Consider the following 23,787-nt stretch of genomic DNA (forward strand, 5'->3'; position numbering starts at 1 on the left):
GTCAGACAGAACTGGACTGACTGTAGGCTTCACCATTCAACAAACTTAGAGCCTTAGAAGGTAGTTCTCTACTCTGACACTCTTGACGCTTCTGCCTCCACCTCTCAAGTGCTGGGATTGCAGGCATGTACCATAGTTCCTGGCCTTCTGGACCTTTTACTATAATTCCTTGGAAAAGGGCCAGCAGTTCCAAAGCAAATATTTTCCCCACAGGGGCCTTTGTTTCCTAAATAGTAGATCCTGCCACCATCACTCCCGACACCTCCTGGAAGGGAAGCAGCTCTCAGTCGGCACCTCGAGCTCCTCGCAGGCTTACCGTTTGCGGACAATGTTAATGTTCTTCTCTAGCAGGTCATAGCGGATGTACTCATTGGGCTCAAAGTGGCTCATGGCCACCTTGGCCCGTTGGCACAGGACAGAGGCCACATGGTACTGCCGAACACCCAGGGCCTTCTGCAAAACAGAAGAAAACAGTACCATGAATGGGTTTCTTAAGTGTCTACATTTGAAAGGCAGGTCCAGATGGTGAAAAAAGGAATTAAGTGTCATGAGCTGCCCTATGACTGTCGCCTTGATTCCCTTAACTGAAGCATGGGTGACTTAGGAGCCACAGAAACCACCCCTGCAGGAGAAAACGGGAGAATTCACAGCAGAATCACTGGTTCAAAGGCAAGTTCCACCACATTAGTTATAACAGCCGAAGAAAAGAGCTAGAGGAGCCAGTAACAGGGATCTAATCAGTCTGGGGACCATACAGGAATACCGCGTACGAAAGTTCCAGCAGTTCTGAAGCCCAGACTACAGCTAGAACTCTGTCCACTTCGTAGGTTCCCTGAGGGTGGAGAAAGGCTCCCTTACTGCCTAGCATCAAATGTATGTTTCCTGGATAGAATAATGAATGAGCAAAGCCTGTCCCAAGCTTTGGTCATTACCTCACCCTTCCAAAAGCTGTTGCGTGACTCCCTTGTGCTAAGTGACTTTTAATGTAGGCCACGAAAGGACTAGCTTCTGTCAGGCAGCCTCTGTCTCGAGCTGACCTGGGAGACCATGTTAAGACATAAGGAGTCCAGGGAGAGGTCCCCTCAGAGGGGAACAGAGACCTCCGGGCCAATCCCAGCACGGCCTTGAAAATGATCCACCTGGCAAAGGAATGCTTCTACTCCAGCACAAGCCTTCAGATATCTGCAACCCTAAGCAACATCTGAAAAACCAATTTTTTTTTCCAGTAGTGCTAAGGGCCTTATGCATGTAAGACAAGCACTCTACTACTGAACTAATCACCCATCCCGACTATACCTGCTTAAGTGAGCTCATCTGCAAACTCCTGGACTACAGAAACTGAAAGGTAACTGGTGACTTGTTTTAAGCCTGTAATTTGAGGCCTGTTTGTTATACAGCAATCAGCAAAAAACAGGATGGAGGATATTCTAGTCAATTTTAAAACTCTGGATGACAACATTAACAGAGAAGGAGGCCAAGAAGGAATAAATTAATCTGTCTTAGGATGGTTCCTATTGCTGTGATAAAACACTGTGACTAAAAAGCAACTTGAGGAAGAAAGAGTTTATTTTGTTTACACTTCCAGGGAACAGTCCTGTATGGAAAGAAGTCAGGGCAGGAACCTGGAGACAGGAACTGATACAGAAACCATGGAGGAGTGCTGCTTACTGGTCTGCCTGGCATTCGGGACCACCAGTCCAGGGGTGGCACCACCCACCATCCCACATCAATCACCAATCAAGCAAATGCCACATAAGCTTGCCCACAGGACATTCTAGTGGAGTGTTTTCTCAGTTGAGGTTACATACACTATTTATTTTTGTAAACTGACTGCCCTAAGCATCAGTTAACTTAGAAACAAAAATAACAATACCAGTGTCTAGGCTAGCAGGCAATACCATAAACTGTAATCCTAATTATAATGTCAACAGCAAGGAAACAGTGCTGATACTGGAAACTAAATTTAAGAAAAAACCACTGAGGTCCATTGAGATGGTTCGGTGGAAAAAAGTGTTATGCAAATCTGATCACCTAAATTCAATCTCCAGAATCCGCAGTAGAAAGAGAGAACCAACTCCTAAGCATTGTCTGTCCCTGACCTTCATATGTGTACCATGGCCTGTGCGGAGTCAGAAGACAACTTGTAAGAGTCGGCTTTGTCCTTCCACCATGTGGGTCCCAGGAATTGAACTCAGGCTGTTAAGAGAGAGTTTAATGACAGGGCAATTACCCAATGAACCAACTCACTGGCCCATGTACTAACTAAAATAAATAAATACCGATTGTTAGGTTGAGTATATAATTCAGTTGGCAGAACACTTGTCTAGCATACACAAAGTCCAGGCTCAGTCCCAGCACGACATAAACTGGGCAAGGCGGTGCACACCTGCAATCTCAGCACTTGGAAGCCGCAGACAGGATAACCAGGAGTTTAAGGCCAGCCTGGGCTATAGGAAACCCTCTCTCAAATAACTATGATGCTGATGACGAGAAAACAAGGACAAGAAATGTGATAGAGACTGGACACATGATTCAATGGAAAAGTGTGTGTACCTTGCTATACACGCAGCTGTGCACATCACTTTCACACACCCAAACACCCTAACATCTTGACTGACATTTTCCTCACCAGCTACTTTTTTTTCTTTCTTTCCTTCTCTCTCTCTCTCTCCGCCCTCTCCCTGAAACAGGGACTCACTATGTAGCCCTGGCTAGTCTCATACTCAAGAGATCCACTTGCCTCTGCCTCCTAGGTGCTGGGACTAAGAGTAGGTAGCATCACTGATCACTCATTTTGGGATTTTGTTGTTGTTTTGCAAAAGGGTCTTACTGCGTAGACTCGGCTGGCCTGGAACTTGTCTTGAAGACAAAGTTGGCCCTGAACTCAGAGATCCACCTGCCTCTCCTGAGTGCTGGAATAAAAAGTATGGTATGTACCAACACGTCCTGCTATCACAGACTACTCTAAAGCCACACCTATTTACAGACAGGGCTGATTTGTTTTGGGATTTTCTCTTTAAAATTTTTAAAATTTATTGTGTGTATGTGTACATGTGTGTTGATAGGCTCCTGGGGCACATCAGAGAATAACTTACAGGAGCCAGTTCCTTTTTCTCTGCCACCTTGGTTCTAGAACTGAACTTAGGTAGTCAGGCTTCAAAGCAAATACCTTTACCCTCTGAGATTATTAGCCTAGATTTTATTATTTAAAAAGCAGGGTTTCATACTATAGCTCAAGTAACCCTAAAACTGTATAGCCCATATTGGCCTCAAATTCAAGATGATCCTCCTGCTTCTCAAGTGTAGGAATTACACACGTGAGCTACCATGCTTGCCTTGTGTACCTGATTTTCTGAACCTAGATGAAAAATCTAATAATCTAATGATCCTGGTTTCCATCTTTACCATCAGTTTCTGCCTATTTCCAGTCCTGTGGTCTACAGGAGTCCTGGTGTCCGGTCAGTACCACATGGTTCCTGAATGAGAGGCATGTTGTCTCTACCCTGTTGTCAATTTAAATGTCAAGCAAGTTAATGTCTTAGCTCTTCATTTACATGACACTTGTGATGGCTATTCTTCGTTATCAACTTGATAACTGGAATGAACTACAATCCAGATATGGAGGGCACACCTGTGAGTTTCTGTTTCGTTTGAAGTGGGAAAATGCACTTTTAATCCAGATCTTGAGGTGAGAAAGACACATCTTTAATCTGGACCACACCTTCTGGTGGAAGCCTATAAGGATGTAGAAGAAGGAAGCCCTTGCTCTTCACCTGCTTGCCCTCACCTTGCTAGTATTCATTCCTTTCCTGGCACTGGAGTCTTCCTCAGGAGTCCAGCACATACAGAAGACCAGCTGAGATACCAAGCCCTGTGGGACTGAGCAACTACTAGATTCTGGACTTTCCATTCACAGCTAGCCAGTGTTGGATTAGCTGGACTGTAGCCTTTCCAATAAATTCCATATATATATACATACATATATATACACAATTTGTATGTGTAAATATATGTTTACATATAAATATAGAATGAATATATAAAATATATGTATATGTTTGCTTATTTATATTTATACATACAAATAAAAATAAATATAAAATAAGTATGATTTATATGTGCATATATAATATATACAATAAGTATATACATATATATGCACATTTACACACACACACACACACACACACACACACACGCAGAAAGAGAGATTCATTCCGTAAGTTCTGTGATTCCAGAGAACCCTGACTAATACATTTCATGAACCTTATTTAGAAACTGGGCCTTACTATGTAGTCTAAACTGGCCTCAAACTCATAATCCTGCCTCACCCTCCCAAGTACTAGAATATGCCAAGACACCCTGCTTATTCATACTTTGTTTTGTTTTGCTTTTCAAGACAGGGTTTTTGTTCAGTCCTGGCTGCCCTGGAACTCGCTCTATAGATCAGGCTGACCTCAAACTCATAAGAGATCCCTCTACCTCTGCCTCCTGAGTGCTGGTATTAAAGGTGTGTGTCGCCACCGCCCAGCTTTCATTCATGCATTTTAAACATCCCACAGTCCTTAAGCAGCAAGCAAGATGCAAAGCTCTGACACCTAGCAGAGTTCCGTGAATGCAAGGTATCTTTGGTTGCATTTAATTAAGGTAGGTTGGTGAAAATAGTGAATTTGATTTCATCAGGACATGACAGAACAGCCAGGTTGTCCCCCCTAACACAAAAGTCAGGGTTGAGTGGCAGTTCAGTTGGTGTCCAACACTAGTTGGACATGATGAGTACCCAACAAAGAGTGTTGACAAAGAGATCAACACTGACCTAACCAAACATCTGTCCTCGTGAGCCTGTCTAGACTGGTCACATTTGGATGTACAACCTAAAACTCTTGCTTATTGTGTGTGCAACTGGCAGACACTGAGAGGGCCAGCTTCCCAGACACAGGATGGCACTCTAGTGACTGTGGACCACATTATAAAAGTCTCAGTACATGTTTTTGACCTCTGCTCAGAAGAGGATGGGCGGCCTCTTCCCACTCACCTCTAGTCTCCCAGAGGTTGCTAGAAGACTCTCTCCTCCATCATAGCTCACTGTGAAATGGACTTTTAGTGCAGGCCCCAGACCTAGAGCAAGACTTTGTTGGGTCAAGATCAGTGAAAGCCCACAGTAACCTTCACAAAGATCATAAAGAAGACTTCTGGGTGGGCAACCAACAATAAATAAGGACTTTTGCCTGGGATGCCTGGTTGAGAATTCACAGAAGAAGAGGGTGTGTGCAAAGCTGGGGAGTACTACTCAGCGGTAAAAAATGATGACATCTTGAAATTTGCAGGCAAATGGATAGAACTAGAAAAAAACCCATACTGGCTGGGCGTAATGGTGCATGCCTTTAATCCCAGCACTAGGAAGGCTGAGGCAGGCAACTTTCTGTGAGTTTGAGGCCAGCTAGGTCTACAAAGTGAGTTCCACAGAGAAACCCTGTTTTGAAAAAACCAAAAACCAAAATAAAACAAAACATACTGAGTGAGGTAACCCAGACCCAGAAAGACAAATACAACTTATAGTCACTTATAATAAATTTTTAGACATAAAGCAAGGAATAACCAGCCTACAGTCCACAACCCAGAGAACTTAGACAACAAAGAAGACCCTAAGAGAGAAATACATGGATCCACCCAGGAAGGAGAAAAAGACAAGATCTCCTGAGTAAATTGGGAAGGGGGGGGTGGAAGGGGAATGGGAGAAAATGTATTGCTCAATTAAAAACAATAAAGTATAAAATAAAAATAATAATAATAAAAAAAAGACAGAGCAGGGGCCAAACTTGGTAGAGTTTCATCCCAGCACTCAGGAAGGCTGAGGCAGGAGAAATGAGAGTTCAGACTGGTGCTATAGTGTAAGAGTTTTTCTCAAAATGAAGCAAACCAGACAAACCAAACAAAGGGCAAGACATGCTAAAAGATAGTATGGCTCTGCCCCTAAGCCTGAACTCTAAACGGTGGCTTTTCAAGAGGAACAAATCCTGCCCCCAGTCTGTGCTGCACCTGCACCTTCATGGTGCCTGGCTGTTATTGAGCCACCATGTCAACGAGGCCTTGTCCTCAGCAAGCCGAGGAGCTGGAGGTGGCCAAGCTACTCAAAAGATTGGATTCCTGGGTCAGGAGGAGGTCTCCTGACTTACTTCACTGAGGGACAAGTCACTAGGTACCTGTCAGCATGCCCCTGTGGGATGCTCCAATACAAAGAACAGGTACAGAAATGACATCCTTCTAGATCTGGATCCTCTCTTTTAGAATTTCAGACTCCTGAGCTGTGGGACCATGGGATTCCTGACCTTTCTTGAGCCTTGATTTCCTCTTCTGTAACAGAAAGGGAAAACAGCAAAGATTACCAGGGTCGGAGAGCACGCAGTTTTAAAATGGAAAGACCCAAAATGATGACATAAAACCGCCAGTGTTTCCCCATACACAGTGGCTGAGGGAAAAAAAAAAAGAAAAGAGAAGAAAAAAAAACTGCCAATGGGGGCTGGGAAGAAGAGGTGGGAAACTCCTGGGCCACCATACTTTGTTAAGAGGAAATATAAAAGATGGCTTCAAAAACACAGATGGGGTCAGACTCCTAGCTATTCCTGACCATGGCCTCACAAGGCTCACTGCTCTCAGCAACTAGCTACCTGTTCAGCCCTTCCTGGCAGGAAAGCCTCAGGGGGAGCTCCTTCTAGGTGGGCAAACCAGGAATGACTGTTAGTCAACACTTTGTGGAGTAGAAGCATCTTCCCACACCTCCACTGTAGCTTCTAACAATATTTTCCCACCCCCGGTGATAGGCAATGCTTGGCATCTCTCCTAAGAATTCAAAGCTACACAATTCCCTCTTGCCAGCAGGCAATCAGCTAGCTCGGTTGCTATGCAACCAGCAGGAACAAAAGTGGTGCAGCCCTTTCCAGAGACATGGAAAAGTACGGTGAAGAGTCATGCCTCCCGAATCCCTCTAAATGTCTACCAAAGACAGCAGGGGTCTTTTAAGAAACAGGCCTATTTATTCACTCATCCATCTAATTCTCTTTTGCTGCTGCATTCAGCAGCAGAGACTGGGCATGTAGTGTGCTGCATACAAATCCCGAGCCCTGCTCTGGCCTGCAGATTAGGCAGTAGTTCTACAGCAACACACTGAGGAGGGGCACCCTGCAAAGCTCCTCAGGCAGCCTATGCGCTCAGCCAAGAACAAAGTTGCCCTGTGAAACCCATATCTCCACCTCACTAGTATCTGAGGCAGGAGGCAATCACAGCCCCTAGAGACATACAATGAAACCAGTTGGGGGGGGAGGTGCAACTGAACTGTGTACCCCATATCCAGAGACCTGGTTTTTACTCCCTACCCTACCCCCAGGGGAGGGCTTCAGGGTAAAAGGTTAGCTAAGTGGTCAAAAGACCAAGTTCTATAGTCCAACATGTGACTCTGTAGTGTACTACCTGTGACCTCAAATGACTTAACCTTTGTGGGCCTCAATTTCATCATTACAAAAACAGGCTGGGAATGTTGACATTTTAGGGTTGCTGTGAAGGACAAATGGGTAAACCCTGGTAAAAGAAAATCTAGGACGGATCTCTGAGTTCAAGGCCAGCCTGGTCTACAGAGCTAGTTCCAGGACAGTCAGGCTACACAAAGATACCTTGTCTAGAAAAACAACAAACAACAACAACAAAAAAAGAAGGCCTAGGTCTGTGACAGGCGGAAGGACCTGAATCAGTATGTGACAGCTGCTATGCTCCCTGCTCCCCAGGCCTGAAGTGGTGGCTCCATCAACACTAGCCGTGGGTAGACTAAACATTCAGGGGGCTGAGTCTGTTTTGAGGCCGTAGCACCTCCACCCACCGTTTGCTTCAGCCCTGTATTACAGTATTTAAATTACGGTTCCCTCATAGCATGGCTGACAACCATATGTAACTATAGTCCCAGGGGATCAAATGCCCTTTCTAACTCCTTGGCACCAGGCACTTACCTGGTGTACATACATACCTACAGGGAAACATTAACACAAATAATAAAATAAATAAGCTGGGCGTCGGTGGGGGTGGCATCGTTTGCTGAGGAGGGGTGGTAGCACATGCCTTTAATCCCAGAACTCTAATTCCAGCACTCAGGAGGCAGAGGCAGGTGGATCTCTGAGTCTGAGGCCAGACCGGTGTATAGAGAGGCTTCCGGTACAACCAGGGCTACACAGAGAAACCTTGTCTCAAAAAAAACCACTAAAACAGGGCAATGGTGGTGCACACCTTTAATAACAGCACTCAGGAGGCAGAGGCAGGTGGATCTTTACGTGTTCGATGCCAGCCTGATCTACAGAGCTAGTTCTAGGGCAGCCAAGGCTACACAGAGAAACCTGGGCTCAAAAACACACACATACACAACTCTAAAACAAACAAAAATAAATCTTTTTAAAAAAAAATTTAGGTGGTGGTAAGCACTTGTAATCCCATTTATTTATTGTGTTTGCACGCGTGTGTGCACATGTGAAGGTAAGAGGACAGCTTATAGGAATATGTTCTCTTTCCATCATGCTGGTGACAAGCTCAGACCATTAGACCTTCTCACCAGCCCTAGACTCTATCTTTTAAATGAAGGACCTAAAGATAAATGCTAGACAAGAGAGGCTGTAAACTGGCTGGGGTTGGGAGACAGAAACTAACATATCCTACATGCCATAACCCACATCTGATTTGCCCCAAGTGTCTGATACACACAATGCCCATTTCAGAGAGGAATCTGAGGATCTTAACTACTGCTTAGATCATTCCACATCTGTTGCCCTCTTGCTCGGACTAAGCCTTGTAAAATGACCTTAAGAAAGTAAAATCACCATGCCTTCCAGAACTCCAATATAGTTTTGTTTTGGTTTTTATTTTTGGAGACAGGGTTTCTCTGTGTAGCTTTGGAGCCTGTTCTGGCACTTGTTCTGTAGACCAGGCTGGCCTTGAACTCACAGAGATTTGCCTGCCTCTGCCTTCCGAGTGCTGGGTCCAAAATAGCTTTTATAGGTACACTATGAGACACCCCTATAAGATTCTGTGGCTATTTTCAGTGTTGGGAAGGGTTTCCTCATAAAACAAGAAATGGGATCAACAAGAAGGCTCAGAAGATAAAGGTACTTGCTGTCAAGCCTGATGACCTGAATTTAATCTCCAAAATCCACATAATAGAGAGCTAACTCACACAAGTTGTCCTCTGCTGTGCACACGCAATGTGGCACGTACATACACACTCAACAAACAAAAAAAGAAACTTCACAAATCTTTTTTTCATCTTCATTGTTAGGGTTTGTAAATCCCAGACTAGTCTCAAACATGCACACATATACATCCACACCAAACACATATATGAACACACACACACCACACAGATCCTCTCCACTGCCAGAACTCTATTAATCTCACAGATCCCAGGTCTCCTTGCCTCCTCTGTGACCTTTGATGGTCCAGCACCTTACACAACAACTCAGTTTCTTTTCCTCAAGTATAAGCCAATCATGTTATCCCTGATTTAAAATGGTATAGAGCTGAGAGCACTGGCTGCTTTTCCTGAGGACTTAGGTTCAATTCCTAACACCTCACAACTGTCTGCAACAGCAGTCCCACAGGGTTTGCTGCCCATTTTTGGCTTCCATGGGCACTGCATGCATATGGTGCACACATACAAACTACACAGACAAATAAAATAAAAAGAAGAATCATCAAGGAAAAGAGAGAGAGAGAGAGCAAGAGAAGCAAAGAAAACCACCCAGTGAATTTTCCTCTGGGTGCTCAAATGGGAGTAAATGAAGTTTCTTAACTAGTCTTCATGAATCCACCAATTCCTTCTCAGCCCTCCCTTCTCCTGACACAAATGAGCTGCCTGGTCTTACCCTAACACACCAGCTCAAGCCCATCGGGTACTCTGGTTATGTTGCTGCTTTTATCTCATGTTTCTTCTCCCAAAATACTGACTTGCTATCTTATTATCAGCTAAACGTCAGTTCAAAGGCTATCTCCTTTGCAGTCATCCCAAACCACCTAGAGCTCAAATTCTGACACATTCCCACTCCTTACTCTTTACCTCTGATCTATTTCCTCTTCATTCTTCTTTACCTTATCTTATTCTACTTCTCTTCATACCAACCAACCTCTTTTGTTTGGGGTTTTTTTTTTTTTTGGATTTTTTTTCAAGACAGGGTTTCTTCGTAGCTTTTGGTTCCTGTCCTGGAACTAGCTCTTGTAGACCAGGCTGGCCTTGAACTCACAGAGATCCGCCAGCCTCTGCCTCCCGAGTGCTGGGATCTTGCGCCACCACCGCCCGGCTCTTTTGTTTGTTTTTATACAGGGTTTCTCGATTATATAGCTCTGGCTTTCTGTACTCACTCCGTAGACCAGGATATCCTACCCAACTCAGAGATCAACTTCCCTCTGCCCCACCATAGACAATGCTGGGATTAAAGGCATTTACCATCACCTGACATAACCAAATTTCTTATTTGTCTACTTGGCCATTTTCTATTTCCCCACCTCCCTCAGGCTCAAGAGCAGCTGCGTTGGCAAGCATGTGCTACTTACTATACCTAGCTTAGATCCCCTAAGCTTGTTTACTTCACCCTCCCAGAGCCTAGACTAGAGCTGAACAGCAAGCATGTAATACACATCTTAGAAGCAATTGGTTCAGACAGCAATGCTGTGCTCTGCTAGTCCTCTACATAGTATCTTCATACCTAAATCGGAAGGTATAAAGTTGGTCCTCTAACTCTTCACCAGCTTTTTCAATTTAAACCGACTGTTGACCCCAGGAAGGCTTCACAGTGAACATACCACCAGAAAAACCTCTTTAAAATTCAAAGGAAGAGGTGTTTTATCTTGTTTTTTAAAAATGAAACTTTGTAAGAGACTTCTACCACAGATGTCAGACTTCTTTGTAGTTAACTACCATTACAGAACTACATGCAAGAAGTTGCATGATTTTACCAAGGTCATACAGAACCCAAATTCCAGTATATTACTGCAAAGTCAAACATCTGAGAAATACATCTGAAGCACCATCCTTTTATTTATCACCTACAGTCAAATGGACAAAAATAAACATTTAAAAGAGTAAGCGTGGCTTTAAAAAAGTCTTAGCCTCTATTTTCTTCTTTTTTTAAATTATCTTTATTTTACGTGCTTTGCTGTTATGCCTGCGTGTGTGTCTGTATGGAAGGGGTCAGATCTTGGAGTTACGGACAGTTGTAAGCTGCCACGTGAGTGCTGGGATTTGAACCCAGGTCTTCTGAAGAGCAGTCAGTGCTGTCAACTGCTGAGTCGTCTTTCTTCTTTCTGTTTCTTTCTACATGTAGCAAGTACTACAAAAACGATAGAATGTGTGGAATTCAGCACTGGTCCTTGGTAAGGAAGCCAGTGGTGTTCTGATGCAAGGCTAAGTCTCACTGCCAAAGGGAAGCAGCACACTGCCACTTGCTGCCCTCAGGTTTTGGAATCAGAAATGTGCACATCCAATCACATCAGATCTACCAAAAAGTAGTGATAACAGTGTACTTATTTTAATAAGTATATAGAACTCTCACTGATGTCAGCTAGGGTTTTGAACACTTTGCAACTGTTACTTGATTAAAACTGATATATTATGGTATCTAAAAGAACAGGTACAAAGAGAGATGGAGTAACTTACTGAATATCAGAGTTACTTAATAAGCCAGGATATAAACCCAGATATTTTGATGCATGAATTCATACTATTAGCCTTTATGCTGTATTTTCTTTCTGTTTCTTCACCTGAAACACTACAGCTCATAGGTCTGTCTGCCTTACACCAGGGTCATAAAAGGTAAATAAGTGCTAGTGTTAGTGGCAGGAGTGATACGAACCATCTCGTAACCATCCTTCGCACTTGGTTCAGCCAAAAGAAGAGGAATAAATATTCAGGCTGAGAAAGATCTCCAAAGATACATTACAATAAAGTAAACATTCCACAAGAACAGGAACTGGAATCTATTAAGATGACTCAGTGGTTAAGATTACTGGCTGCTCTTCCAGAGGACCCAGGTTTGACTTCCCACACCCACAGGTGGCTCTTGACCATCTTCTAACCCCAGTTCCAAGGGATATGATTCTTTCCTCTGCTTTCTGTGAATAAGGCATGCATGCCCATGGTGCATATACACACATGCAGGCAAAACACCCACACACACAACATAAAATAGTAAAACTTTAAATACACTGGGAGGGGACTAGAGAGATGGCTCAGAGGTTAAGAGCACTGGCTGCTCTTCCAGGGGTCCTGAGTTCAATTCCCAGCAACCACATCTTGGCTCACAACCATCTGTAATGAGATCTGGTGCCTTCTTCTAGTGTGCAGGCATAACACTGTACACATAATAAGTAAATCCTTAAAAAAAATACATACATACATACATACATATGTACACTGGGAAAAAGACAAAAACTCTAGGGTTGTCTTCTTACCAATTTTTCTATTGGCCATGATGGCATGTGTCTATATTCCAAGCACTCAGGAGACTAAGGCAGGAAAATTGAAAGTTTAAGGCCAGCACAAGGAACCAGTCTTAAATGCAAGACCAAAATGAGAAAGAAGAAAAGAAAAAGTCAGTGATGTTTATGAAGTACTCAGTGCATGCTAGAGATTGACTGGACACATCTACCAAGGTATTAACCATCACTTCTCAAATGCATCAAGCATAAAAGCGGTCAACGAAAGATGTTCTGAGTACAAAATCACGGGGCATCATTTGAGACTGCCTCGCTGTCTGAGTGTGGCAGCATACTGCACAGGACATAATACTCCTCATTCACCTTAGTTGAATGAACATCTAAGGGACTGTGATTGTAATCCTGACTCCAGCAGTCATTTGGTCTCTCAAGGGCTTAGATTCACCACATGTAACTGAGGTTGAACGACATCACTGTAAACACATTCTAATTCCCCGTAATTAAGTGCTCAATAAATATGTCTAATGAAGCCCATTCCCAACTGATAGACAAAGGACATAGGAAGTTACATTTGCAAGGTCATGGGATCAGAGCAGGGCATGAACTATAGCCCAGATCTCTTTCTCCACCATTCTAACACACACACTTTCCATAGTCCTAATGGGACATTATATCTTTGTTCCATACCCAAAAGTCATTTATCCTACTAAACAATCTTTTCTGGACTCCACTAAATCATAGGACAACAAGATCAGGACAAAACACCCCGTACTATCTAAAGAAACAAAGGAACTGAAGAGATAATTCAGCTGCAAATCCGTCACCTTGGCCAAAATTCCAAAGATTTGTTCAGATAAAGAAGAGTTTTATTTTACAGTTTGATTTTTAAGTAATGTGATAAAAGAATAACTTCAAATGATAATGGCTCCTGAGCACATAACTTTTTAAAATTAATTCTATGTTAAAAGCTGTGCCACTTGGTCCAAAGCAGATACACAAAAGATTAACCAAAAATGTCTACAAGGTATTTCATTGCTTTATTTTTATTGATGAAATACACACTTTTACAGCAAACTTCATATACCTTCTTAGGGTTGTCAAGTTAGGAGTGGAAAGCCATCTGCCAGTCACAGTCAACTTTCTAGAAGTGTCCTAACAGAAGAGTCAAGGTCAAACTGCTGAGTCTTCTCATCTTTCCGCCTAGTATCTGAAAAGCAACTACCTGTGAATTCGAAATACTTGACTTTGTACTCTTGACAAACAGAAACGACCACACCCTGGTCCAGGCAGTTCTGTGGCCTTAGGCTGCCGTGAAAGGAGGTGAACGGAGGGCCTGCAGGTCACTGCTCAGGCCACGGCACTTTAGTGACACCGTGAAAGCCAGAACTTTCATCCACTTTTCTGCAGTTTTACCACCTATCGAGTTGGGGGGGAAAAAAATCACCTGACATCTATGTCGCCAGGTAAATATATAAACCAAGTAATATTAGTCTTGACGTGTGGTACCCAGATGAGAGAGCACTGTTTTCATGATTATTTACTACAACGGGGCCCAGAATGCGCTCCCCTTCTTGCATCTGTGACCCCGAGTGTCCTCAAAAGGTACTACTGGGTGTTAACTCCAGGCCGGGCAACCACAGATACGCACGACTGGCAAGTCTCTGCTGGTGACGGGAAGAAACGGCTTCCAGAACCCGGCTTGGAAGAACCCAAACCACCGCGCCCCCCAGTCACCTTGTCCTCACCTTGAGGAACAGAAAACCATCCTAGGGGAGCAGGCACCTCGGCCCTCAGAAACTAAGGGGTGCCCTCACCCTTTACCAGGCTGCAGCTGCTTAGACTCTAGGATCCGGCCGCGCGGGGACGGGGACTGGGAAGTGACTGGGCCAGGGACGCCTTGACCTAGGACGACGCAGGAGAGGACAAGGGCGCTGCCGCAGGGAGAGGTACAGCCCCGGGTCGAGCCCGCCTCGCCTGGCCTCGCCTACTGCCGCGGGCAGAGCAGCAGGCTCCCCGCCCCCGTGAACCCACACATCTGAGCTCGCTCACCTGCAGCCGGGTCACCAGTAGGCTGTAAGGCGCCATTTTGTGCACTGACAAAGATGAGGTCGCGTGAAAGTGACGTGCCACACGGCGTATTTAAAGGCCTTGGGAGGGGCGTGGCCTCCAGAGGGGCCCGTCACACTGACGCGCGGATCTGCCTCCTGGAGCCAGGGTCCAGGGAGCGCAGTGGGCGGGACTTCCAGGATGGGCAGAGCTGGGAACTGCCAGCTTGGCTTTGCGCGCGGTCCGGTCACCTTTGCACTTGGGACTGGGAGCTGGAGGAGAATCAGGGGTTCAAGGTCATCCTTCACTCCTGAGACTCATCGAAGATACCCCAAACCCGCATTCTTTGCCGAAGCATGCATGAGGCCCTGGCCTCATCCCCGAGCACAAAAAGCAATATGTAGAAAAAAGTTGTTGCTTTGATTTGTTTTTCGAGACAGCCCTGACTGCCCTGGAACTCGCTCTGTACACCAGACTGGACTCGAGCTCACAGCCGCCTGCCTCTGCCCCCCGAGTGCTGGGATTAAAGGCCGTGCGCCACCACCGCCCACCCGGCCATGTGTAGAAATTTTATCCAAGAACAAATATCGGGTTATACGTTCAAATCAGGAGAAAAAGAAATATCTAAGTCTTTGAAGCACCTGCTATGTATGGCAAGATGAGAGTCCGCCCGAGGAAACTCTCGCGAGATCTAGCGGGATTTGGTGTAATGGTGGGTTAACGCTGATGGACATCTTAACCACCAATCATGGAGAAGTGGGCGTAGGAACGGTTAGGTGTAGGTTAAAGGTCGAGCGGAAATTCGCTAAGCTTCCGGCCGCCGGCTGGGGAAAGAGTTATGGCTAAACATCATCCAGACTTGATTTTCTGCCGTAAGCAGGCTGGTGTCGGTGAGTTGGTTTCCTGCTCCCTTCTGTTTGAGTGGTATGGTATACGAAACTGTGGGCTGGGAGGATTCACCTCCTCTTCCGGGCTTTGGTTTGGGGGCTCCACGTTTCGCGCCTTACGGTCTCTGTAAGCGCGCTCCGGTTTGTAGTATCTGATGAGAGGGCAGGAGTGTGCATGTGGGTCTCAAACTGGCGGGAGCATCAGGGCCGTCCCGGATTGCTTTGGACTTGGGAGGATTCAGGACAGCTTTCGGGACAAGGCTTTGGTGCGAAGCAAAATTTAGGAGCATAGGCCGGGCGTGGTAGGTCAAGAAAGTAATGCCATCATCTGGGAGTCTGAAGGCAGGAAGATTGATGTGAGTTCGAGGCAGGCTGGCCTGAACAACATAAGTAGTTCCAGGTTACACAACGGAAATTTACCTCAGAAGGAGGCGGAGGGCGGGGGAGAGGGAGAAAAAGGAGAATAAGACAGCTATCATGCATAGCTCACTGTAGTCATTGCTACATGCCCCATCGTCCATCCTCAGCTTGAGGAACAACGTCGTTGATAAATAACAATTCATAAATTAACAATTTGAATTTTAACTCTAATTTTACCATCTTTAATCTTGCAGCTATCGGAAGATTGTGTGAAAAATGTAAGCAGAACATGCCCGCTCACCCTTTGCTTTCCTTCTTTGCTCTTTGAAGATCCAACAAGTCATTAATTCCAGAGGAACAGCAAAGAAACATTGAATAGCTATGCCAAGCTACCGCGAACACTGAATGTCTGACTACCACCAAAGGCTTCCCCATGACCCTCCCAATTTAGCTTGCACGTTTTTAATACTTCATATTTAGGTTTTGAAAAAAGATGTCTACTTTTGGACAGTAAGAACCGTCAGAGTAATGTCAACCTTCCCAGGCCAGTGTGTGTGCAAGATGCATGTATTCAGTTGACGATAACTACATAGACTTAGAGCTCCAAATTCTTTCCTTATATGAATTAGCATTTGTTTATGCTGAAGGAAAGTAAGGTCGGTACAGGATAAGGTTTATGCTGTCAAGATAGAGGTCTAAAGTCACTGTCAAAAGGAGACTAGTTATTTCCCCCTTTAGAACCGAGGAAAGCTCTGTAGGAAGTAATCGCTTGTGCATATAACTCCAGTCTCCTTTCTTTGCAGGCGATGGCAAGTGTGTGATTTGTGATTCCTACGTGCGACCCTGCACCCTGGTTCGCATATGTGACGAGTGTAACTATGGGTCTTACCAGGGCAGGTGTGTGATCTGTGGAGGTCCCGGAGTCTCGGATGCCTACTACTGTAAAGAGTGCACCATCCAGGAGAAGGATGTGAGTGTGGACTGAGCTTCCCACCTGGCCTTTCTTCCTTTTACTTTGGACCATTTTGCCATCCATGGCCGTCTCTTTTGGTCTATGGAGATTGCAATATTCAGCTAGTCGTGTAGGTAATTTCTTCAAGCCTGTGCGCCAAACTGGGTGTGGTCAAGGACAGAGTGCAAGAGAAGCAAGTTGGTATTAGTTTCAGCAGTCTGGAGACCCTTTTCTCTGTTCCTTTGGTGTCTCCCTTGCATGGGCGAATGGGCATGTGTAGAGATCGAAGGACAACCTGTGAAGTCAGTTCTCCCTTTAAAGTCTGGTCCCGCGGTTGAACTCAAATTGTTGTGCTTGGCAAGTGCGTTTACCTGCTGTCTTAGGTGTTTATTGCTGTGGGGAAACACCATGACCTAGAGCAGACTGAGGAGGAAAGGGCTCATTTCTCCTGCCTCTCCAGCTAGCAGTCCATCATTGATGGAATTCAAAGCAAGAACCTGCAGACAGGAACTGAAGCAAAATCCGTGGGGGATCACTGCTCGCTGGCTTGCTCTCTTATGGATTGCTGGGCCTGCTTTCTTAGAGCATCCAGATTACCAGCCTACAAGTAGCGCTGCCCACATAGACTGGGCTCTCTCATATCAGTCATCAATCGAGAAAATGCACCACTGGTCAGTCGAGTGGGTTTTCTCAGTTGCGGTGTCCTCTTTCCAAAAGACGCTTGTTTCTGTCGGGTTGACATAAGATTAGCCAGCATCCCCACTGCGCCATTTGTCAGCTCATTATTATTCTTTATTTGTTTTTGTTTTTCCAAGATAGGGTTTCTCTGTGTAGCGCTGACTATCCTGGAACTCAACTGTAGACCAGGCTGGCCTGGGACTCAAGAGATCCTCCTGCCTCTGTCTCCCAAGTGCTGGGATTAAAGGCGCGTGCCGTCGCCACCCGCTTGTTATTCTTTTTTTTCCCCCCATACATTGCCTACAGACTGGCTTGTTATTCTTACCTACATATAGCATCCTATGTTTATGAGTAACCAGAAGCACATAGGTAATGTTTAGTAACACTCAGTAGTTCTGTCTCCCTCTTTTTCATGCTAGACATAGGGTTAAGTGTGTGTCCCTAGCTAGCCTGTAACTGAAGATTCTGCTTCCTGACTGCAGAGGTTACAGATTTGTACCCGCACACCAATCAGTAGTTCTCTTTGCCAGCAGTTGGGGCAGATATCACTGAGGTGGTCTTACTTCGTGTCCTAGGCTGGTCTGGTACTCATTACATAGTCCAGATGGCCTCAAACTCACAGCAGTCCTTCTGCCTCTGCCTCCGCCTCCTAGGTGCTAGGATTACATGCCCAGCTCAGTTCTCTTGAATCTACTGTGATAAAGGGCAGTTTGGGTGACAAATTGAATTAGGGATAGTTCTAGTTGATACCAGCTTAAAGTAAAAACATTGGATTGATTGCTGGCCTTCCTTAGATTTTTGTTTCTTGAAGGTGTGTAGTATGGAAAGGAAATGTGTAGTAGCCGTCAGTTCTCTGAGCAAGACTCAGGGACTAGCCGGGCAGTGGTGGCGCACGCCTTTAATCCCAGCACTCGGGAGGCAGAGGCAGGCGGATCTCTGTGAGTTCGAGACCAGCCTGGTCTACAAGAGCTAGTTCCAGGACAGGCTCCAAAACCACAGAGAAACCCTGTCTCGAAAGAAAAAAAAAAAAAAAGACTCAGTGACTTGTAGATCAGGCTACAGGCATGCTTAACCTTATTCTTAGTATAGTAGTAGGTACTAGCAATGAGACATTGTTTCTCTTGTGAAAAAAGTGAAAGGAGGTAGCATACAGTCTCACTGAACTATTAGAGGGTGCTAGAGTGTCTATAATAAGGCAAAATGTGTGTCACTCTTTGTAGTGGCATGAGCAAAGTGTAGGTGGTTTGTGGATGTAATCTCTTCCTTATTCCTCACACACATGACCATGCAAGTAGAGGTTATCCTTGTCTCTCTACTCTGTCCCAAGCTGTCTGACTAAGCCTGTGTCCACATGACACCATGTTGTGCTTTCGTACGTCCTTTTTGGTGTATGCTCATGAAGAGAACCAGCCAAGCTGCCTCAGCACTCCACATTTGGGTGCTACCCACCACCAGTACTGGAAGCCAGATAGGACCTTGGGGGCGGGGTAGGGGGTTCTACATGGTACGGAAAATGATCTGTGCTAGCTGAGCTTTCAGCTTTGAATGACTTCATGAAGTACATAATTCACAAACGTAAGAGGATAAATATGGAGTAGCAGGTAGACATCAAATCAGGTCTTACCACATGCAGGAGAAGTTGATTGAAAGCCACGTGTAGGCATTTAGCTCGAGTTCCCAATTGAGAGCTTTCTCTCCATGCTCCCCGCATGCATGCTAACATCACAGGATAATGAGTGACTCCTGTGGTATAGTCTGCTCACCGTTCTCACGGCTGCAGGGCTTGCTCTGGTTCGCTTGACTTTCTTTGTTATGTCAGTTTGTCTGTGTGGCCATGTGGTGTTAAGAAGACAGCTTGCCTGAGTTGCATTTCCCCTCTGGTGAGTGCTTTTGCCCACTGAGCCATCTTTGAAGTCCAAAGCCACAGTAATAACTTTATCTGCCTGCTGTTTTTCCCTGTCTTTGTTAGAGAACAGAAGGGCGGCCTGGCCTAAGATGGAGGTTTAGAGCAGCTGAAAAGTACTATTTACTCTGTTGAATCCACTGTTGTTTGGGGAAAGGAGAAAGTTGATGGTGAAGTGTGAAATCATAATTTCACTCGATGATTTGAATACTCTCCTGCCCTAAACTCTATCGTCTTCTGTCTTCTACAGCTGTAGATCTTTCCTTTTTCAGGTCTTGGTAACAGTGCCTAGTCTGTAATACAAGAATGATACTCTGGTTCTGGTACTGCGCCTCTGAAGTATTCCTGGGAGACGCCCCCACCCTCCGGACATTTGAGTCTTAGGAATTGAGAAGTACTTAATGTAAGGGAAAGAGGAGGCACACACAGTTCTTAAGCTAAAGGGTCCATGTAGAGACAACAGTTAGTTGGACTTCAGTTGCAGCTAGAGTCTGTATCTGACTTCATCTTGGAACTAGAGAATGCTTACTAAACGGTAATCACCATCTCACTTGTCTGCGTGCGCCCTGTGATCTGATACCTGTGGATCTCTGTCCCTCGTTCTGCCCCCGAGAATTATTTTAGACGTCACTTCACCTACTTCGCATTATACAGGAGCATTCTGCGGACACTTGAGCTCAAGCTCACATCACCCAGCACTAGTTTCCAAGGAACACAAAGCAGTTCCGTGACATGATCCAGCCTCTTGTCCTTACAGACAGATGACCATGTAGATGCAGTGCCTGGGCTTTTTCCTGGGCAGAAATCTTCCTGCCTCAGAAGCCACCCCTTATTGTTCCTTTCTTCCTGCAGCTTCTATAATTTATGAGGTAGCTAATTAGGTCAGTAAGCTGAGCATCCTCATTGCTAATTTTTCAAAACCTCAAAAATAACCAAGAACCAGGAGCTGAGCATGGTGGTGCATGCTTTTAATCCTAGTACTTGGGAGGCAGAGGCAGGTAGATCTCTGAGTTTGAGGCCAGCATGGTCTATAAGGAGTTCCAGGTTGGCCAGGGCTACACAAAGAAACCTTGTCTCGAAATACCAAAAATCAAAATGAAAACAATCTGGGATACCCTGTCGTACAAAACAGAAACTCTTCCAGGACCCACCAGTATCTCCCTCCCTGGTACTAGAGGACTAATTTGTACGTTCTCATGATGTGATAGCAAACAAATCCCTTGGCCCCGATCCCAACCAGAGACTAAGGAAAATAGTGAACAGTTGTGGAGTTAAAATGTATTCTCATTTATTTACTATTTTGCACATCCCAGATTCTCTTAGTAGCAGCCGCTTCACTGAGACATCTCAGCAGTCGCATTTTTCTGACGTGGAGTTAATGTTGACTAGGAGTGGACTTTAAGTTGCGAGTCATTATTCTGTTGGAGATGGAAGGCAGTGTGTGAATGTCCTGACGAAATGCTTGATCTAATCCATGCACTTCCTCCAACCACCTCACTGTCATCTCTGAGAAATGGCAAGCTGAGAAACTTTGTTGTCTTGCTGTTTCTTCCATTCTCACCTACTTCGTTTTATTTAGGAAAACTGGAAAGGTGAATAGACAGTTGGCCCTAAAGCTATAGAATGGTCTTCTAGAGGCTGACAAGTGCCTTGAGACCTCGTGTCCTAGCTATGCTCGCTCACAGCATGGCATGCATGTGTACACACATACTAAATCAATGTAAAAATTTTCTTTAATTTTTGTTTTCAAGACAGGGTTTTTCTGTGGCTTTGGAGCCTGTCCTGGAACTAGCTCTTGTAGACCAGACTGGCCTCGAACTCACAGAGATCCATCCGCCTGCCTCTGCCTCCCAAGTGCCGGGATTAAAGGCGTGCCCCACCACCACCTGGCTTTTATTTTAAATTTAAAAGTGGTCTTTAAACCCATAAAAGCTAGGGGAGAGACAGTACTGACTGATCTGGGGGAAGCTCCCCTAGTTCAGTAAATAGAGGTGTCTGTCGCGTTTATGGGCGAAAACACATTGATTATGTGGTTCTTTTTTGGTTTTGGAGACAGGGTTTCTCTGTGTAACAGCCCTGGGTATCCTGGAACTCACTTTGTAAACCACACTGACCTCAAACTTGCAGAAATCCACCTGCCTCTGTACGAGGACTGAGAGCTCTTGGGGCTGAGGTGAAGACTAATACTTTTCCTATTCCTGGGCTAAATTTAACCTTAAATCTCTTGAAGTCAGTTTCAAGGACTTAACAACTCTGTTCTGTTTTTCAGAGAGACGGTTGCCCCAAGATTGTCAATTTGGGGAGCTCTAAGACAGACCTGTTCTATGAACGCAAAAAATACGGCTTCAAGAAGAGGTGATGGGTGGGCGGCTCGTTCCTCCCCCATCAAGCTGCTGCAGCTACCAGAAAAGACGCCTACTACCACCAGCAGAAGGGACCAGAGCCAGTGTGTCGCCAGAACAGCCTGCTAGAGCTAATGTCCTGCTGCCTCCCACCCCCCCTCCCGTCTTTCCCTCACGGTGCTGGTGGTATGGAAGAGGGCTCTTAACAGAGCACTCTAGCAGACTGTTAGTTTGTAGTTTGTTTTGTTCTAGTTGGAGAAGCGAGGCTCTGCTCTCTATACTGATTCTCTCCACACGAGTCTTCCGTCTGCGCCCTTGACAACGAAGCCACCACAGGCGAAAGCATGGCCTTGCAGCAGCTATGCTGGTGGTGGTTTTCCGTGACCCTCGGTGTGACCGGGATCCATCACAGCAATGATGTGATGTGACACTTCCCAGGTCGCGCTGGTTCATGTTATTTTCCTCTTAGAAATTGGAACGTCTGTTGTTCTAATAAAGGTGGTGTGTATTTTCTGGTATTTGGTTGCTTCCCCACTAACTCTTGAGTCTACCTCCTAGTCACCCAGGTTTTGGTGAGGAAACTATAATAGAGGCTGTGGGTTGATGAAGTGCCTTGTCCTCTTCCTGCCACTGGAAACAGCTTGGGGGATTCTCTCAAGACTGACTGTCTTAAAAGACAAAACAGGGCACACAGGAAGGATCCTTGAACCATCTTGGAAAGTACCTCCCAAAAGCAGACAAGGTCTTTACCACAGGGATAAAGCTAATCCTGCAGGCTTCCAGGTGCTGTCTTCCTATGTCACCTGTCCCTTTTGCCCTCTTTGTGCTGTGGCCACTGTGCTCTTCCTCAGTACCTGAACTTGTGCTTTTGCCTCTGTCTCAGTGTACCTTCTTTGTTAACCTGTTGCTCTCCCTCTAGTGTTCCTGCGTCGCTAACTCCTCCCGCCCATCACTCAGACCTGTGCCAGATACATCCTCATGTATCTCCCAGCCTGCCATCTAATTTCCCCTTGTACTCCCACATAGCATTTTCTCTGTTCCTGAAGCATTTGGTGGTTATTAACTTTCACCTTGTAAGCTATGTTCTTCCCAGTTGAAGGCATGTTCAGCGTTGATTAATAATAAGTAACCTTGGAGGCAAACAAAGGTAGGGTGTGCAAGACGTGTTTGTGCTGGGAAATGGAAAGGTAGTCGGTCTGAAACCTAGGGTTGTGTTCACGGAACCTGGGGCAGTTCTACAGTACCAGAAGAAACAGAAAACGATCATTTCCAGATTAGGAGTTGTAATTGATACTTTTGTAGCTGCTGTTTGCCCCTTTCAGAGGCAGGCTCTTGCTCTACCTCTCGCTGGGCTGTGTTCCCCAGGCCTTGGAAATTCTGCCCCATCTCCTCAATTACTGAGATTAGGCTGCTGCTCCCAGTTTGTAACTTAATCTATTTTTTTTAAATATTTATTTATTATGTATACAATATTCTGTCTGTGTGTATGCCTGCAGGCCAGAAGAGGGCAGAAGATCTCATTACAGATGGTTGTGAGCCACCATGTGGTTGCTGGGAATTGAACTCAGGACCTCTGGAAGAGCAGGCAATGCTCTTAACCTCTGAGCCATCTCTCCAGCCCCCAACTTAATCTATTTTGTTTGTGTTTTAAGATAGCTTTTCTTTGTAGCTTTGGGTCCTGTCTTGGAACTCGCTTTGTAGACTAGGCTGGCCTCAAATTTACAGAGGTCCACCTGCCTCTGCCTCCCGAGTGCTGGGATAAAGGCATGCGCCACCACTACCGGACCAAACTTCCTTCTTTTTTTTTTTTTTTTATTTTATTTCTTTATTATGTATGCAGTCTTCTGTCTGCATGTATGCCTGCAGGCCAGAAGAGGGCACCAGATCTCAATACAGATGGCTGTGAGCCACCATGTGGTTGCTGGGAATTGAACTCAGGACCTTTGGAAGAGCAGTGTTCTTAAGTGCTGAGCCATCTCTTCAGCCCCCAAACTTACTCTTTAGTAACTTTAAAAATATTTACTTTAGATAGTAACAAATGGTGTATGTGTGAGAGTGGGCATTGCCTTTGCTTATTTTTTTCTGTCTGGTGACATTGGGGATCAAACTAAGGGCCTGTGCGTGTGTGCTCTTACCACTGCGGCATATCCTCGGCCT

At 45.3% G+C, this 23,787-nt stretch overlaps 2 protein-coding genes across 2 annotated transcripts in view; one reads left to right on the top strand and one right to left on the bottom strand.

Annotated features, from left to right (window-relative positions):
* Aco2 (aconitase 2) overlaps window positions 1-14,656 on the bottom strand; it is a 40,927-nt gene extending 26,271 nt beyond the window's left edge. Inside the window, exons 1-2 of the mRNA XM_041672183.1 lie at window positions 14,512-14,656; window positions 317-453 (exon numbers count right to left, since the gene is read on the bottom strand). Coding sequence (XP_041528117.1) covers window positions 317-453; window positions 14,512-14,547 — 173 coding nt within the window. The 5' untranslated portion in view covers window positions 14,548-14,656. The remainder of the gene's footprint in view (window positions 1-316; window positions 454-14,511) is intronic.
* A 615-nt stretch (window positions 14,657-15,271) lies between these two features.
* On the top strand, window positions 15,272-22,148 carry Phf5a (PHD finger protein 5A). The gene is made up of 4 exons (XM_041672186.1): window positions 15,272-15,398; window positions 16,010-16,033; window positions 16,559-16,725; window positions 21,558-22,148. The coding sequence occupies exons 1-4, from the start codon at window positions 15,347-15,349 to the stop codon at window positions 21,645-21,647; spliced, it is 333 nt and encodes a 110-aa protein (XP_041528120.1). The 5' UTR covers window positions 15,272-15,346; the 3' UTR covers window positions 21,648-22,148.
* Window positions 22,149-23,787: the final 1,639 nt, after the last annotated feature.

This window comes from Microtus oregoni, unplaced genomic scaffold (assembly GCF_018167655.1).
Source record: "Microtus oregoni isolate MIOR12 unplaced genomic scaffold, Mior012 000022F_ref0000154, whole genome shotgun sequence".
NCBI lineage: Eukaryota > Metazoa > Chordata > Mammalia > Rodentia > Cricetidae > Microtus > Microtus oregoni.

Excerpts from the sequence above, each read along its gene's own strand:
- Phf5a (XM_041672186.1), top strand. The coding sequence starts at position 15,347 with ATGGCTAAACATCATCCAGACTTGATTTTCTGCCGTAAGCAGGCTGGT. Across the intron at positions 16,034-16,558 it reads CGGAAGATTGTGTGAAAAAT|GCGATGGCAAGTGTGTGATT; the intron begins GTAAGCAGAACA and ends CTTTCTTTGCAG. Across the intron at positions 16,726-21,557 it reads GCACCATCCAGGAGAAGGAT|AGAGACGGTTGCCCCAAGAT; the intron begins GTGAGTGTGGAC and ends TCTGTTTTTCAG.